Source organism: Eulemur rufifrons, chromosome 23 (genome assembly GCF_041146395.1).
Source record: "Eulemur rufifrons isolate Redbay chromosome 23, OSU_ERuf_1, whole genome shotgun sequence".
NCBI lineage: Eukaryota > Metazoa > Chordata > Mammalia > Primates > Lemuridae > Eulemur > Eulemur rufifrons.
Genome location: NC_091005.1, coordinates 17,538,451 through 17,558,020, shown reverse-complemented (window position 1 = coordinate 17,558,020; position 19,570 = coordinate 17,538,451). Strand labels below are relative to the sequence as shown.

The window sequence follows — 19,570 nt, the reverse complement described above, 5'->3', positions numbered from 1 at the left end:
AATCAAGTAAAATCAAGTAAATCAAATAAAATTACTATCTTATTTCTCAGTACTAGGGATTTAATTTTTACTGTAAATCAACTCATAACATGCACATCTGAAAGAACAGTCCCTTCTTTACTTTTATAAGAACTGTAACATAATAAGTTAAATATGTTATTGTAGTTGAATAAAAATAATTATCTTTGAATGTATTCAAATACTTTGTGATGCAGAGAATTTATATTGGTAGGGTTCAAATACTTACCTAACAGGATTTTGAATATATGTTTGCTGGGTTTAAGCAAAATTTAAATAAATAATTGTGTTTTACAAATGCTGAAATCTAAATGGCCAAGAAGAGTTTGCTAAATAGTGTCAATTAAAATAGCTTTCTAAAGATCAATTGTTGGTTTTGTTGTACTTGAAATTCTGATGTTCAAAATGCTAAAACCCTTTTGAAAAAAGAGATTTCCCTCTTATTTTTCATAAGTCCTCCGAGTTCACTTATAAATTAGTGAAGGTTATTTCTTTACAACTTTGTTGAGTGAAAACCTTCTGGGTTTTTCTTCATAGCTGGATATGTCCAGGGGCGCATTTTAAAAATGTAACAGTTGCCAATGGAGAGCAACTGGAAGCCTCAAATATTGCCTGTCACAGATTTTTAAATCTCACAAGATTGTATAATGCTACAGAACACACTGGAGAATTAAAGCTCTCTGGAGGGGCAATTACCTCAACTCTTCTCAATGCTTGGGGTATCAAATATGGTCAATAATTCAATAGCATTCACCTTTGGCTGCTGAATTCCTATATACTGCAAAAGAAATGGATTCAAAGTGATGTGGAATTTCCAAAAATAGTACAATTTGTACCATCATGATGAACTATACCATTTCTCTTTCTCTCTCGTCCATTTTGAGAACAACATCTATATATCTTTATACATCTGTTTTCTAGAACATATTTCAACATGGCAAACACTTGGTAAATGTTTGTTTAGTTAAACAGAAAATAAGTTGGAGAGCACATTGCAAAATTTTAAACAACTTTTGCTTTTCCATTTTATCAAAATCTCTTTTTGCACATCCAGTGATAAATACTCCAACCTTAATTGTATTTGGCCTGAAGCATTTAAACAACTCAACTATAGGAATTCAGGCTTTTGTGATAAGGGGCAAGTATTTAATCTGTACTATCTAAGCCAGATGAGCAGAGTGGGGCCAGGTATTTGAGTGGGAGATAGCAAAAACATCATAGTGTTCAGTGATGGGGAAGAATCCTCCATGAAACCCTCCATTCAGGATAAATTCTTGTTCATGCCAAAAGCAAGAGATGTCATTATAATGCAACAACATATGATGCCAGAAAGTATTCTATATGAGTCTTATTTCAGAAAGATTTTACCAATACACCAACATGCCATAATTCTTCCTAAAATATGGCATTATATATATATAGCACACATACAATTTCAAACAAATTTTAAATATTATCCTTCATAGAGACGTTTAGGGAGAGTTTACAAAAAACAATACTTAAAATTCCTTATTCAGAAGGAAAGCAACTACATATTAGGTGAGAAAAAGCATATTAGGTGTTTTGGAAGACAAACAAAAGCAAAAGCCACCAGCTGGAATTGACTACTCCTTGCTTTCATATATTTCTACTTTCAATCAGCCATGGCATTGTCAGTACTACATGTTCATGTGGAGAAGTCCGTGGCCTGCTCTTTATTGCTATTGTCACTGTCTCCATTACTCTGTAGCTCTTGTTACTTTTTACATGAGTTAATTCACCAACTCAGTATCTGGTGTCTCTGATCCCAAGTTAGACGACATTCCCTTTCCCTTACCATCCCCATCTTTCACATTGCCAAGAGTTTTAACTTTATAAAATGCAAATCTAATCAATGTCACACGTGTGTGTGCACGTAACACAATATTAAAATGACCCTCTGAGATTCTGGATAAGATACTTAGTTCTTAGCTTTACAGAGAGGACTCCTCATAACCTACCCACTTCTGACAACTTTTAGCTTCATCATCTGTCCTTCTGAACTCCTTGTGGTGCATTCGAATGCTTCGTGCTTTTGTGGACCTCATTCTGATTGGCATGTGCTTCCCTGTCTTGTCCTCTTCATCCTTCAATAAATAGCTTTCGCTGACTCCCACTGCTCACACCTGATGCTCTGCCTATGGCCACCCAAATACTTTGTGTGCCTCTCTCTCATCGTGCTGATCACACACTGTGCTGTGCTTTTCTACAGAAACAGGAAGTGGCAAAGCTGAGCTTTAAGCCCAGGATGAGCTTGTTAAGAATCAGTTAGTTTACCCTCTGAGCACACTGCCTATAATAACACTGCCCCCCACACAACCACCCTGAACAATACCATACACTTTGTTTTACAGAAAAGCAGAACCTTAGGCATAAAGTATGAATACAAAAGCATTGTGTATCTGAGAGTCAAAACTTCTACTCTCAGTCACTAGCAAGAAGTGACTGATTCAGACCATTATAACATTTCAAAACCACTGATGCTGAAGACATGTGTAATGATAGATACCACACTGTGGAGGCTCACTAAATATTTGTTGAGTGAATAAATGAATGAAATGAGTAGAGTAAGACAAAATCCCAAAAAGCCTCAGAAATTATAAGAGTTAGGAACACTTTTAATAGACTGAATGAACAAAATCCCAACACAGAGAAGACCAACTGTTTCTATGAAACCAAAAACATTTAGAGAATGTAAAAAATATTTCACTAAGAATTTTTATAACATAGTTAGTATTTCTTTCTTTCTTAGGTATAATTCCCAGACTCATCGGTGTCTACTAAAAAATGACCAAAGTCCCAAAGTGTGCTATTATGGAGCTCATTTAACATGGAACATATTCACCCAGTATAATTCTTGGGGACAAATTTTCAAAATATCAATTCACAGTCAAGTGGAAAACATAAAAACTCATCTGATATCAACTCTAGTAGTATTACTGGTCATTTATTGATTTTTAAAAGAAAAGAGAGGAAAACACATAGGTTACAAAATAAATCAGAACGGTATTAGATCAAGAATTTATATTGAAGTAAAGTATGGATCATAGTTGGTCTTTTATTAGAGTTATTTTAAGACATGTCTTTCTGTCTTCTTCATCTGATTTCGGGTCCCTGAATGGCAGGGATTGTGAAGACTTTATGATTTCACCTCACTGCTCTGACTTCAAACAGAAACTCACATGTAGCTGTTTCAAAGGTTGAATAGATAATTTCCTTAGCCATCCAACTCACCCTCCAAAATTTCTGATATTTGTTTTTCTGCACATCATACCAGAAGCTTGCTTAGAAAATAAAAAGAGCCCTGAAATGGCAACTGGATAGACAGACAGGGACTTACCAGCTTGCATCTCTTGCTTTAAAAAAAAAAAAAAAAAAAAAAATGAATGGCTTAAGAAATGACTACAGAACATAAAGAGAAAAGCTGAACACAACTTGCAGTGCAAACCACTCCAATAAAAATGCTACATTCAGTTCTGAACACTAATTATATCCTTTAATTTTTAAAAAAGCAAAGTGTTCTAAGAGATGCAATGATTCACAACCCTAGAAATATCCATTCGCTTATACTATTTCACCTGGTATTTTGCCTATGAACTGTGTGATTCAATACATTTATTTTCAACATTATCCAACTAGTTCCAAGCAAACAGCTATAGAATTATGAAGGGACAATTTGTAAGGGAATACCTTAAATGCAGAGTCACGAAGTCCACCTAAAAAAATTTATTATGCAAATTAAAGAGAAATTCATTTTATAACCAAATAATTAATGCCCTATGAAATCACTTCCCCTTAATATTTTTTTTACTTGTGTAATAAGTACACAAATGAAAAGATAGGAAGACAGGAAGAAAACTAGAAAATAGATCATACATATTTTTATATCAAAGAAAATATTATTAAAATGATAAACTCATTGCTTAGATAAAGCAAATATTTAAAGGTATAGTGTATTGCTTGTGAGTAGTGAGATAAAAATATTAAGAGCCTCAAGCTTAACTCTAAAGAGACTAGGCTAGAAGCATAGGGGTTAACAGTCAAAGAAAGAATGACGAACAACAATGCCCTGAAAGTCTCTGATATTTTTCTTTTTTAGAAAGTGGTTGGAATTAATGAGTAACACCACCCAAAGGCATACTAGATACCACACAGAATCGTGTCTACTCTTCAGGAGACCAGCTCAAGTAGTATCAGTGCTGTTTTAGCAGTGGAAACAGAATTCTCATTCAAAATTCTAAATCTGAAGTGTTTTCTCTTTCATTTTGATGTTCATTAAATATAGGTTTCTTTCCCTGATTAAGGAGGAAGTAAACGTACTGAGAAATATTAGTATGTTTTCTGGAAATTCTGAATTTTTTTCTCAAAAAAGATGGAAAAAATATTTTTTTAATAAAGAAGATAGAAAAGGCTACGATGCCAGAAGGAAATCAAAATCAGTACCAAGGGAGGAGTGATATAGCAGTCAGAAGGTCCTTCCCATAAATAGTGATTCATGCCTTTCTGGAGAAGGTACTTGGATGATAGTTGTACAGAAAACCTGCATTTGCAGCAGCACATCAGAGGGCACAGGCACCAAGCTCCTGAGAAGGACACATGTAGGAAGACTGGTGATGCTGCTGAGGGTTGGAGAGATGGCTGGGTGTGGAAGTGACCAGACAAATTGATGAGTGAGGGGGTTTCCTGGAGGGTGATGGATGCACTTCTGAGATCTGCCAAATGTGACAATCTCTACCCACCACCTCTCATACATGTTTGAACCAATGATACTGCTAGAAGAGATACAGAACCATCTTAAGTACTATAAATTCTTGAGCAGGAAGGGGGAAAGTGGAAGGAGACAGCTGTGACTTTAAATTTCTCCTTCCAGAAGAAATTTGGAGTTTCACAAGACAAAGTGGGGCAATGACATTGAACAGTTCATGACATTGACATTTGCAAATGGCTTAAGATACTGAGATGTTGGATAATTACAAGAATCTTAAGGGAGACATGTCCTACTAGAAGAAAATACTGATAGACTAAGAGAATTCAAAAATAAATCAATGAACAACCAGTTGGTTCAAAATAGAAGAATGTTTAAATAAGAGCATATCCACTTGATGGGTTACTGTGAGCCCTTTAAAAAGATAAATACAAAGACTATTTAGCCACAAGAGAAGTGCACTGAAGAGGATTGGAAAACATGCATATGAAAAAAGGCTTAACAGATGCTGTGTTAAGATGGAGTGAAATAATGTATGGCAAGCATCTGTCCCAGTTTCCGATACTTGGAGGGCATTCTACAAATTTAAAATTAGATGACAAATTTTAAATTGACTTTTAGAAAGTTACTAGAATGATGATTGTTTGTCTTATTTATTTTCCATTTGTTTGTTTTGGGCTAGGTGTAGAGTGTATCATAGGAAGGAGATGGAGGAAACTGTGCGCTCTGAGATTTACGGATTAGGAAGTGGGGAAGTGCCAGATAAAACAAACTGCACAATCAGCTTTCAGGAGGAGATATGAGAAACACACAGAGCAAATCACAACATGACTGGAGCTCAGTATCATGCAGAAGAAAGTAATTTGGAGGGGGATAAGATAATACCTGTGATAACAGCTATGGAAATGATGGTGATAAATAAAGCAGCGATTTTAACAAAGGGCAGTAAATTATCATCCTATGTGTCTCTAAGACATGTTGGAAGGAGAACTCAGAACAGAATAATGCAGTCAACGGAGATGACTTACTTCGAATCTTCGAATATGAAACTGTTGGGAAATGATGGAAAGGCTTTTTTTTTTTTTTTTTTTTTGGTATCATTAAGATACCTACCTCTACATGATATCAGAAATTCTTGTGTAGTGGAGGCAGCTAGAGAACACCAGGTACAAATAAAAGGAAAGAGAAAGAGAAGGGACAGGGCAGTGGTGTGTCCCGTGGTAACCAAGTGGTGGTGGCTAATGGATGAGCACGCCATGCCGGTGATCCCAGCAATGCCATTGAGCAGTGGATCACTGGAGGATGACTTTACTCAGCTATTAAGTTTCAATCAGTAAAAGTATTTTATCTTCTGTTGAACTTACTAGATTTCTCCCAAATACCAAGAAAAATGTCACTTTATTTAGGCAGTCACCATAGTGAGAGCACATGTTATGGAAGGAATTATGTCCCCGCAAAATCCATATGTTGAAACCCTAATCCCCAATGTTATTGTATTTAGCAAGGCCTTTAAGGAGGCAATTATGGTTAAATAAGGTCATAAGGGTAGGTTCCTAATGCAATAGGACTGGTGTCCTTATAAGAAGTGTAAGAGACAACAGAGATTTCTCTCTCGCATGTGCACAGGGGAAAGGTCATGTGAAGACACAGCAAGAAGGTGGCCATCTGCAAGCCATTGAGAGGCCTCACCAGAACCCAACCCTGAGGGCACCTTGAATTTGGACTTGTAGTCTCCAGAACTGTGAAAAAATTAATTTCTGTTGTGACATTCTGTTATGGCAGCCCTAGCAGACTAATACAGCACCCAGGAAAGAAGCAAACCTGGCAGAGTGCCTTGGTCAGGCAGTACTACAATCTTGCAGAATGGACTTGATGTTTCTTTGTGATTTAGGCTTTTTCAACCCCTTATGTCCAGTTCTTGGAATTGTTGACTTCAGAAGGAATTTAGAGGGAGTGAATACATCTTTGGAAACCAGGAAGCAAGAAGGGTAGTGTGCACTCAGAGGAGAAAATATTACATTTATGTCTGCCACTTCACTCTGATAATAAAAAGGCTGTTGTTAAAATGAAAGTGACAGAATCCTTGAAAGAAAGAGGAAGTATCATCTTAGAATTTATCATGCCAGGGAGAGAACCTTGAGAATGGGTGTGGGTTCTAATACCATGGGAGGTGATTTCAAAGGTTAATGGAGAAGATCAGCATATTCCATTTTAAAGAACAATGGAATTTGTGTCATCAAACTTGGGTCCAAGTCTCAGCTCTATTTTACCTTACTTAGTACCTTTGGAAGCACCTTCTAAATTTCAGTTTCCCAGTTTGTACAACAGTCCTAATAATATTTGCCTCACAGACCTGTGTAAGAATGAGATGTAAAAGGGCACACTCCACCACATTAGAGTCCACAGAGCCCAGTGCAAAAGGAATATTTGTCATTATTAATGACAACATATGTCAATGTGTGTGGAAAGCTATGAACTATAAAATTCTGACAATAAAAATCACAAATGCATACCATGAGAAGGAAGAAACATGACAGGAATCTCAAAAAAAAGTGATGGAGTTTCACAGGAAAATGATAAAAAAGAATATGTGTGCAATTAAAAGAGGAAAATAAAAGTTTGGAACTCATTGAGGCTGGTAAAAATTGCTAACAGCAACGAAAAGAAACATCTTGCATGTGTTCATAGGCAAAAGAAGGGCAAGAAAACTGTGGGTATGCTCTTGATAAAGTTGCTATTTTGATGAAAAGAAAAAATAGACACTGAATTTTATTTTTCTTCTACTCTCTGTAAAGAAGAATGGTCTTAAATAGGAAAATGTAAAATAAAGCCCAATACTGATGAATTGAAGCCCAAGATGGATGAAGGCGTTAAAAATTTCTTCCTCCCAGAAGGTGGAGAGTACCTGGCAGTACTACTTCCAAATTGCAGGAGATGATCGGGCAGGTGCTACAGAGATGGAGAGACACAAAGATGGGCTGGAAGTGGCAGATGCTGTTCTAACTTTATACTCATGATGTACTTTCTTTTTGTTTGCCCATCCGTTGAGAATCCTCAACCTAAAGTAATTTGATATAGTGGCCTATCAAATTACATTTACCATAAATAAAAAAGCAAGGGGGGAGTGAAGAAAAATGGTGAGAAACAGAAAGAGTAGGTTGGCTAGAAGAATATGCACCATAACAGATTAGGACAGACTAGAATAAAGTACTCAACCTAACAGATTGAAATGGAAATAAATATAAAGTCAAATAGAGTTTTACAAGTATAGCAAAAATGAATGGTCTCCTAAATAAAAATGACTTCTTTAATCATAAAAATAACACGCAATGCTCCAATTTGTCTAGCCTGATTCTGTACATCTCCTGTTTTTGTTGCTGCACTGAAAAAAGAAAAGAAAATATCCATTGATGTATTCTTTCCACATTTACTGAATATCCTCTTTATTCCAGACACTGCGCTAGGTGTTGCAGATTCAGAAGTGACTAGAACAATACCTTTGCCTTTCGAAGATTTCACAATTTTGTAAAGGAGACTTTTTAAAAAGTCCATTTTGATACTCTATGATCAGGAAAGAAAGAGTGAACACTTGGAGTGCTACGGAATTCCTGCTAGAGAATGAGGAAAGTAGAGGTCGTAAGACTCCAGGGAGGGAGGAGATGAGGCTTGTTGTGAGTAGATGTTTTCCAGGCAGATTTGGAGTGAAATATTTGAGGGTAATCCAAGTAAAGGGAACGACAGATGGAAAGGCCAAAAGTTGGAGGCTAGAAGGCATTGGGGACACCAGGATGTTGAGAGGGAGGGAGAGGGCAGTAAAGACAGACAAAAGTAGAAAGATCAGCAAATATAGAGTAGGAAGGTATTTGTTTGCTATGCAAGTAAGTCTGAACTTAATGTTAAAAATGCCTAATGATGAAATATAGCTGCAAGGCAACACTTGCTGTGTTTTTTTTTTAAATAAAAACCTTAACATGGTTAAATATATCAATGTATTATGTCAGGCTTACCTAAAAATACAAGAATATGTGTAGTAGTTAAAAATATTGCATGACACGGAATGAAGGGAATGGGAGTCGCAGGGAGCAATGAGGAAGGAAGAGGGAACAGCTGCCTCGCCAGCCGAATCAGCCAAATCAACCCTGGCCATCGCTAACGTGACAGATGTCACAGCCAGATCATCCTCATATCCAGGAAAATGAAAGCGGAAAATGATCACAGGAGGCACAATTTTGCTAACTCAGAAAAACAGAGAACTTCCTGGCATCTTCTCTAGAGAATGTTTCAGTGATTAATGATGCTACCCTACACTCTCTCATGCTAATCTGTTTCATGTTGCAATTACACACGACATGTAAAGAAACCATTCCATAGGCAAGCATACAGCAAGGCTTCCAAGAAATGAATGTGGTCATTTACAAGGAGAACCAGTAAAAAATGAATTTGGCTCAGTTTTACCTGTTAGGCATAGCAAATTATTGCGATCACAATTTTATTTTTTGATATCTAAATTCTACATCATATTTTTATTAGCCGACATTTTCCATTCCTCTAGTAGATATTTGACTGTGAAATGTTTTACTTTATCATGTTTCATTTTGTGATAAAGGATGCTATGAGTTTAAGAAATCAAATGTTCTTTTCAGTGTTTGCTCTTAGTTTTCTTAAATGTATCCTAGTTCATTGTCCAAATTATCTCTATTTTTTGTTTGTTTTATGAAAGGCTACACATCTTATGATACATAAGAGGTTGTGTTATGACATTGTACAGGTGCATGAAGTTTTCTTTACAGGATTGTAATACAGTCTCTGTGCTAAAGTACAGCAGTTCAAATAAGCACAGAAATCACATACACTATGGAACAAAAGAGCCTAATGAGTAGCTTTATAACCTTGCACAGAATTCCCTCATCACCAATTTAGATAGAATTGCTTTTATTTTAGCAATGTTCTTTTAATTAAGTCCTAAACATCTAAAACATGGCAAATGTAAATATGTATTATAAATCCTTAATTATGAGGATCACTAAGCACTCATGCAGCTTTCTGCCTTGGAGATAGATTCTTTTTGTTTGAAATCAGCCAAAATCGAGAGATAAAAGTGAATGATGTGAAAAATGTTAAACTTTGTTTATAGGGCCCCTCTCTTGGTACCAGTATCACTTTACTGCATTGTCTTCGGAGTTAAATTATGTTTCAATTTATCTAGTGGCTTGTAAGTCAAAATCTCTCCCGCCATATTCTGCCTTCATTGCCACGTTCAGAATAACTAGCACCCACAGGGTCTGAAGAGAAGTTGAGTTAAATGTTGGGGATCCTGAGGTCTTTATACCATAGCCTAGAAAATAAAAAACTTATAAATCATGAAAAGGATATTGTTTCTCTGTTTGGGATGAATTTGAACTGGATCCAAGAAGACCTCTTGCTCATTTTTAATCACACATACTATTTGAAAGCATACTGGAGATTATCTTGGTATGGACAGCAAATAAGAAACAGCTTTATTCTATATTCCATCACTACTTAATTCAAAATGTACCACCTAGGGGCAATGTTTTCCATTTCCCCTACCAATATGGCCTGTCCTCCAATACCCACCCACAATATCTTCCAAAACACACACTCACATGCACACATAAATCACATAAAATGGTAATTTCATCTCAGCAACTCATTTCCTTTAGTGACCATTTTTAATTTATTTTCTTTCTTCTCCTTGGTCATCTGCTGATCAAGAAATTTTAAAACACAAATACATGTTAATATCTTTGAAAACTGAAGGTAGATCTTGAAGATCTGAATCTATATACAATCTTTTAGAGCAAAATCTATTAGCCCAGAAATTTAACTTCCTCAAATTTTCTAAAAATCCCTCTCTTGGGTCTGGTATAGCAAAGGTAATTGGTTTATATTGACAGGAAAATGTGGAGAATCTCTGTTGTGGGCCAAGGGAATCAAATACCTGTTCAAGGTCATCGAGACAACTACCAATTCCAATGCTTACAACCAATTCCTAGGAGAGTTTATCAGTGTCCTTTTTCAAAGGACATTAAAAAAATCTCTATAAGTTATAACTGCAGAGTAAGTCAAGTAATGAAATTACAGGTTATAATTCTTCTAAAAATTATACAATAAATGTAATTTAGGAAGGCAGGTGAATTTATATATTTATCTGCTGCTTCTAAACTAATATCAACCTGTGACCCTGTTTGTGAGTACCATAATTGCTAGTGGGAACAAAACGGTTACAGAAACAAATATGTCTTTTACGATGTAGAAGCACACAATATCTTATTCTAGAACACTGCCAAGTAATGAGAGGTACTTAATAAAAAAAAGTAATTAGAGCTATAGGCCAACTGATAATATCATACCATTTTTTTCCTTTGTGATTTAAAAACCTTAGAGATAAATTTCATCACTGCTCTATTAAATACTTATGGCATTAAAAAATTTTATAGTTACTAATTTTGAACTACTTAAAATGTCAAATGTTTTCAGGCTTCACTCACTTTTCCAATTATTACATTGGAATGACTCATTAACTGTAACATAAACAGGCTTTTTTTTTTCCCTCCTGTTATGCTATTTCCCCAATTTTATTACCAGAGTACCACTTTTCCATGAACCATGATGAAAAGTCATTGGAAGGGAAAAAAAAAAAAAAAAAACTCAAGCACATACTCTTCCTCTCCCAAATACCCATGTTCCACTGGCAAACTGAAGTAATAATGGTAATTTATAATGGATTGTGTGTACATTCTTTATCATTACATAATTCCGTAGGTTCAGGTACCATGTATGTGAAGATCTTGGCAAAAGGCACTGTGGCAAAAACTTTATCCTCCAAAAGTCAATTGGGAAACAAAAGTATCTTTACTTATACAGAAATATATCAGATTTGGTCTTTACCAACACAGAGCCACTAGGCCCCTGAAGTGGTCAGCACTTTAGACAGTCTAAAATCATAGATTAAAAACAAGGAAGACTAGCTCCAGAAGTCAAATAAATACATATATATACATACATACATGCATGTATGCATACCTAGTTGAAGCACACAGACAACTACAGCCTCAGAACTCACTGAAGAAATTTAAATGTTGAAATCTCAGACATCAAAGTTTTCCCAAAGAAACTTCCCTAAGAAGACCATTTGAATGGTCAGTAACATTTTTGTTATTTAGAAATACAATTTATCGTAACTTAGAATTATGGGCAAACTATTTTTTCTCAAAGAAAATTTTAAACTTTTTCTAAAACCTCAAAGCCTTCAAATTACAACGTCCATCTTAAGGGTAAATTGTTTCGTTCCAGTCTTTTCAGTTAATTGGAGTTTTTAACGAGTTTATTTTTCCTTTAAGAAGGACTTTCATTGACAAGAGGGTCTCCAAAAGCTTCATAATCTTTGTCTCCATGTAGTTTAGGGCTTTTACTTCTCTTTCTGAGATAGTTCTTTTTTTTTTTTTGAGACAGAGTCTTGCTCTATTGCCCGGGCTAGAGTGAGTGCCGTGGCGTCAGCCTAGCTCCCAGCAACCTCAAACTCCTGGGCTTAAGCGATCCTACTGCCTCAGCCTCTCGAGTAGCTGGAACTACAGGCATGCGCCACCATGCCCAGCTAATTTTTTTCTATATATATTTTTAGTTGGCCAGATAATTTCTTTCTATTTTTAGTAGAGACGGGGTCTCGCTCTTGCTCAGGCTGGTCTCAAACTACTGACCTTGAGCGATCCACCCGCCTCGGCCTCCCAGAGTGCTAGGATTACAGGCGTGAGCCACCGCGCCCGGCCTGAGATATTTCTCTTTAAAGTGACTGAAATCAAAGTGATCTTAGCATTTGATGCTAAAATTCAAGACCTGTTCTTGAAGATGTTTGTTAAAGAGTATTCCTAAACATGCCTAACCAAAATGCCCATTAAACAATCATGCACATATTCTGTAAGAATTCACCCTACCACCAGCACCAACAATAACACAGCTTCTTCTATCTCATGATGTGGTTAATTCATGAAACATCTCCTATTATAAACACATATTCTGTGATGGGCCATCCTTCCTTATCATACTAGTTAACTTGAAAAACAGCAATGATTCTCCATAAATTCTAAAGATATTGAGGCCAAAATTTATGAATCAATAAAAGTGAAAAACATAAGCTGTAAGCAATAATTAAAATACTAGGCCATTGAAACAAATCACAGCAAAGTCTGTATTATTAATATTTCACGAGAAATATCCAACTATTAAATACCTATCTGAATATGCATATGCATATCTAAGATTTATGTAACAATGTTGGACACATTTTTTCTTACTCTTCCTACTGTTTTCAGGGGCCAGATCATTCCATAAACTTTTAATTACTAAGGAGAAAAGTAAAAGATTTTCAAAAGGACAGTGAAGGACTTCTTAGGTAACCTAAGTCTAATTGGCAACCTAAAAGGTCATCACTTGACAATATTAAGGCTCCAATATTGATTAATCTGAGGAAAAAGAGTTTGAATTCTAAACATAATATCAAATTGAGAAAAATGAGTATTTGTAAAACAAGACTGATATTCTACTGTTTAAAAAAAGATCAAAGCCATGTAATGCCAACATCACCATTCCTAATCGTCTACTTATAGCAGATGGTCATGAATCTTGTAACAATTCTTGTTGACATTCAGAGTAAGTCACATTTCACTTAAGTTCTGACACTGTCCTAGGTTTTTTTTGATTTTAAAGTCTTCGATGAGACTTAGAAATCTTTATTTAAAGCTGAACCATTAAAAACAATGTTATGAAAAATAAACTATTTTAGCAAATGGCCATTTACTTTGAAAAACAATGCTACAGTGGAATTTCAAAGAAAATGGTTTTTTAAATATTATACCCAATCATATTTTTAACTTAATTTTAAAAACTGCAGTAAACAGTATAATGTAAATAAAATGAGACCAAAGATCAATATCTGGAAATCAAAAGTAAATACAATTCCAAATGGACAAGGCATTTACATAAAATTAATTATACTGGTATGGGTAGGTGGAAAGCACTTGCTTAATTATTGTGAATTCTCAATGGGCAGTGCTTAAATGCAAATCAACTTTCCAATTTATTCCAGGAAGTGCCAATTTCAGAGTTTTGAGGTAGCTGCTGTTTTAAAAGTCAGAAGGACAATAACACTCCTCTGTGAAGAACGTTTCCTTCATGTAATCAGTGATTCCAAATGTAAGATTCTGACAGGTATAGAGAATATTTTACACTCATGAAAATCTGAAAATATCAGCAGAATTTTTATTCAAAATATCTAAGATGCAACTATATACTTTATTGAACATCTTATACTACTAGTACCACTTGAGATTAAGTGTGCCCTCTTAGCAAACAACACTGTGGAAACTTTATGAATAATTACAAATAATTCATAACCATTGAAATACCAAAATTTGTGAACATAAAGTCCTTAAGAAGAGACATATGAGAAAAATATTAACTTGAAGATCTCCTCTGTTATATTAATAGTTCCTGGCAATAATAGCATTACCTTCAGTACCATAACTCTATAGTTATATACCTGTGTGCTAAATAATTAAAACTAAATTTTATTATAGAAATATAAATTATACACTATCTGTGTCTTATCATATTATATTGTATATTATTCAAGACAGTGATCAACTAACTTCTGTCAAGGGCCAAACAGTAAAGAATATTACATAGGTAGTTATACAACAAGAAGGAAAATGATTTTAACAAAATTTTATTGATGAAATTTGAAATATAGTATTAATAATTGAGTACAAAGTTTTGTCATACAGATCTACTAATAAGAATGGATGACTAAAATTTGAGTTTCATATAATTAATTTCACCATGAAGAATTCTTCTTTTAATTTTTTCTGGCTAAAGATGGAAAAACCACTCTTTGTTCATGGACTATACAAAAACAGGCAGCAGGCCAGATTTGGCCACGGGCCATAGTTTGCCAACCTCTGAGTTAAATATTCCATTGTCTTACAATTGATGCTATATAATTCTATTAATCCATTTTAATTAAAGAGGTAAGTCAATTTAATCTTGATATACAGATTAGCTCCATTACTGACATTGTTTATATATGATATAAATTCCAAAATTAACTTCAGAAGACAATTATATTTATTGCTTCAAGTTAGCACTAAGTATCATATGAAAGTCATGTTTGATCCCATGTCAGCCTATGAGCTATGTTATCCCCAGAGGTAGCGGGTGCCCTTATCAGAGATTATTTGGGATGCAAGCAATAAGAAATGGGTAGAATGCACCAAATGGATGAAAATAAATGACCACTTTTATTAGAAACATGAGTCAAAGTACATGCTGATCTTTATAACCAAAGGTCAGCCATTTATACATAGCATCATAAAATTATATTTTATCAGCACTTGACTGTTGCACTCTAGTTATTTTTTGCTATAAAAATAAATTTTAGGGAAGGAAAGGAAAAAGAAGAAACTTCTAGAAAGAATTACAACGTTGAGTTTTAACAATTTGAGAATCTGTCTAGTTGAATCCCAGAGCCCACAAGAGTGATCATCTACTCAGGAAATTGTCCTCAACTATTCTTTAGTGCTTCTCTCAGAGTAGATATAAGATATATCCTGTATTTCAATTAGAGAAATGGAAGAACACAGTGAGAAGTTAATTTCTAATTAAGTCATTGGTAAGCTACTTGGTGAGCATTAATTATTCTCAGAGTAAGGCTCAGTATACCTGAGGCTAGAGAGCCTCCATCACATGATCCGCAGAGTAAAAGTAAAGGCAAAACTTTCACCAGCCTTACTATTTACACCTGTTCCTTCTTTTGTGGCGAGTTGACCCTTCCCTCAAGAATTTCTTAATGTTCAGAGTCTGTGGATTCATAAGAGCAATCATAAAATAGAGAAATGCCACCCTTCTTAGTGCACATCTCTTAGTAGTAAGTAAAGGAACCAACAACAGCCAGTGCAGCTCTCAAAGAGCAAGCTCTTCTACAAGCATCTGTCCCTAAACTTTCATGAAAAGGACACCTCACTATAATAACAAACTCATCTTGACCAGAACAGAGAGAAAAGAATTAGAGCTGGTTCACTGCCTTTGAAATGTCAGATAGGGCAACAGTAGGCAAAGAATGTGGTCCATTCAGCATATTTCATCTTTAGATACACGAGTACTTGACAGGGCCGCCAAAAATGTGCAAGCACGTGGGTCCAGTAGTTTATACATATTTATATACACATATATATACACACATAGGAACATAAACATATAGGTACATATGTATGTATTTGTACAGAATCCTTTAAATGTAAAGTTTCCCTGCTGATGAATCAGATCAATTAACATTCACATTACACTGTGCCTAATCCCTGAGCTGTCCTGGGTTTACGGAGTTCTGTCCCATGACAGTTTTCATATTGGCAGCCTTGGGCTGACTCAGTAGATGACAGATTTGCTCCTGGTGCATCAGCTATAAATAAAGGGAAAAAGTCTTTGTATTTACCTGAGAGACAGACCTTTAATTTTCTTTATTTATATTCAGTTCTCCCTGACTTTAATATTGGTATTCAAAATTGATTCACTTTGTGTTAATATAAAGTCTCATCCAGAAGAATGATTGGACTTATTTTAATACTTTCAAAATGCTTATGCTGGCTGATGGTTGCTTGTCCATGCACTAAATTCCAACCTTGCTGGGAAACACACATACTTGTTCTTCCAAAAAGGATAAAACATATGAAATACTCTCTACCATGACTTGGTAACTAGCAGACCTTGCTTTTTCCAGGAAGAAAATACTTTCTAAATATTGAGGAATAAAATAAAAATTAGGAAATGAAATATTTTCTTTTATATATACTGCTGCAAGTCATGCTGTCAAAATATTAACAAGGAATTACTAAACTCAAATTTAATCATATGAAATCATTTAATTTATGTTTTTGACACCTGAAGAACAGTCAACTCTTAACGTGTATGGTAACCAAGAACTCCAACTTTAATATTGAAATGTTCCTTATAATTTAAATTTTTATAGGTTCTGTAAGTTCATCAAATGTTTGGAAGGGCATTAAACTATTTCCTGGGCAAACCAAGGCTGAATGAATAGAGAACCAGGACTGATATTTTAAGTGTCAGCAAGAGGCCCAGTCAGGGCAGAAGGTGAATGCTGTACTTTCCTCAGAGCTTCTCAGCAGGTCACCTTCCCTTTCCTGAGAAGATACATTACAAAAGAAAGCTATTTGATGTTGGTCTGCATCTTATGCTTTTTGTTGGGCTTCAAGAAAACAAACATGAACAACTAGTAGCCCAATTAATTATATCAATATATTGTAAATCCGACTAGAGGTGGTATATTGGAAAGACAAAGCCAAGCCTAGGCCAGATTTAAGCTCTGCTTTTCTTAAGGAAGGATGTTTGGGGTGATGTGCTTTACATTGTAAGAGTGACCTCTAGTGCCTTTCTTTTTGGTTGAACTTTAGCAGTTGGGAGATGAATTACTTATGCCTTTTCTACAAAACTTCTTTTTGGATGTAGGTGTCTGCCTTGTTGTTGTTGTTTGTTTGTTTATTGCAATGTTTGTGAAATGCTACCATTGCAAGATTGCAGGATGTTGACTAGGTGAAATTACGCAAATTTTATTGACTTAGGGATTTTCATAAACCCAAATTAAAACTGAATCTGAAATACAGTGCAGCACCTGGAGTGAAGTTCTCTTCCTTCAGAGTGACAGATATACCACGACATTGAAGGAGCTCATACTAAATGGAAACACAGAATCACAGCAGCCATGCAGTGTGAATGAATATTTGGCTTGTTCCGGTAAGTTCATAATATTTTCCCCACATCAGAACCCCTTAGCGTAGTGAAGTGATGTGCCACAGCAAAAGTCTGATTACTGACTTGTGTCCCCCAAACCTAAACCTGGTGATACAGCAGCAATACAAATGTCTGGACAGGCCTCACAGCGCTGGTCCTAAAGAGCAAATGAGCTTTTCCTTCAAAATCCAAGAAACAGATAAAAAGTTGTATTTGCCAAGCTTGTTTATCATTCATCAGCAGGGGAAAATTCTTTCATTTAGAGAATTTAAGCCAAATATAACTTTTAAAACTTTTTCTATCTCTAATAAAAAGTGGATGAAGGGAGTCCGCCAAATTATTTTGGATGATATTTAAATTAGAAATCAGGTTGTAATAAATCTTCCCTGAATTACATTCATTCACAAATTTATGAAATTAAACATTCAACCACAACAGAATACTACTTTTGAAAGATAACCTGAGTGTTTTTTTCCTTAAGCAAAATGTAGAAATCGGCCCCTCTTTCAGGACTGCTCTGGGACTCATTTTCTCAGCACTGAGAACACAGCTCTTAATACCAAGGTTTGCCTCCACCAGTTCTGCTGCTCCTGAAGTCTGCAGTACATTCCAGTTATTAGCCTGCATCATTTTAAAGATGCAGCCAGCTACGGGTCTGCCAAATTGCAAACTTCAGAAATCTAAGCTTATGCAGCATAATGTAAAGTCTGCCTGTTGTTTTTCTGTTAGACATAATTTCAATAAAATTCAATAATCCTTCAAAAAGGAAAAAAAAAAAAGGAGACATTTGCAGGCTATTCCCTGGTTAAGATGCTAATCTAATGTTTTACTAGAACTTAAGCCTTCTCAATGAATATTCAAAGACAAGAAGGTAAGATTCTGTTCCTAGACAAAAAGAGAAATGACACTTTGCCTATTTTGACCAGACCTAGAGGAAAGACAAGTGTAAGCCAGTCATATTTGCTGGATTTTTGAGTGATGCTTCATTTAATAGCAATATGCTTTGCAGCAATTCCAGTTCCAAATAATAACCATAAAAACAACAGAATCAAAGTTTTGCAGACAGCCCCCTTGCAAGTTTTAAATCATTTGCTGTATACTTACAGGAATTCCCAGCTTCGACTCTCTTCCAATTTTGAGTAGATAACAGAAGTAGCGTCTTGAGGACAGCTCCGGTGACAGACCTCATGTTCACATTTATTGGGCTCCCCCAAAAGATCTTGAGAGGTTCTCTGAGCGCTCCAGTTCTGTTCTCTGTCCCTCTCCCAGCTCTGCCTGGGTCTTCAGCACCTCTAGGTCGGTCTCTCTCTCTCTCTCTCTCTCTCCCCCACCCCCGTGTGTGTCTCTCCCTTCTTCCCTCCCTCCGTCTTCTCTCTCTCTCTCTCTCTCTCTCTCACGCACACACACACACACACACACAGAGCTGACTCCTCACTGAAAAGCACTCAGCATCTTTTCTAACAAGCATCCACACTGCCGAAGCCACGCCCACTCCTCGCAGCAGCGGTCCCAGAAATTGACAGCAGCATCCCTCCTTCCAAACACACAGCAGCGCTCAGAGCTGCACCACGCGCTGCGCGGTTGATGAAAGCCGGTACCCAGAGGCGCGGCCTCCTGATCGTGGGCTTCCTTGGGGCTCCCTCCCCTCTCCTCTATTTCCCAATAATCCTTAACCCTTTTCTCCCTGCTGAAGGTGTGGGTGCGGGGAGGGCCGAGGCGGTGGATCCTCCTGATTTTCTGGAGGTCTTGCGTTTGGCAGAGCCAGCCAACCTACTGAGCTATTCCTGATTATCCCGGAGTGCATCCAGGTAAAATTGCATTATGTTTCAAAACAAAAAGCACAAAATAAGACAGAAATAACTAAGCTGCATTGGTAAATTGTAGCTAAAACCGTCCTCAGGGAAAATACTTGCTGTTGTTTTTGTCTGTTTCTATAAAACTATCCTCTTCAGAGCTAAGGTGCTAGGATTTTATTATGGAAATTCTTCACATGGGAACAGGCATTCCTGC

The 19,570-nt window shown here is 36.0% G+C and overlaps 1 protein-coding gene across 8 annotated transcripts in view; it reads right to left on the bottom strand.

Annotated features, from left to right (window-relative positions):
- The window catches only part of CNTNAP4 (contactin associated protein family member 4), a 237,728-nt gene extending 218,725 nt beyond the window's left edge, over positions 1-19,003 (bottom strand). For all 8 annotated transcript variants that reach the window (XM_069456618.1, XM_069456620.1, XM_069456623.1 and 5 more), the window contains exon 1: positions 18,665-19,003. In XM_069456618.1, coding sequence (XP_069312719.1) covers positions 18,665-18,749 — 85 coding nt within the window. In that variant the 5' untranslated portion in view covers positions 18,750-19,003. The remainder of the gene's footprint in view (positions 1-18,664) is intronic.
- Positions 19,004-19,570: the final 567 nt, after the last annotated feature.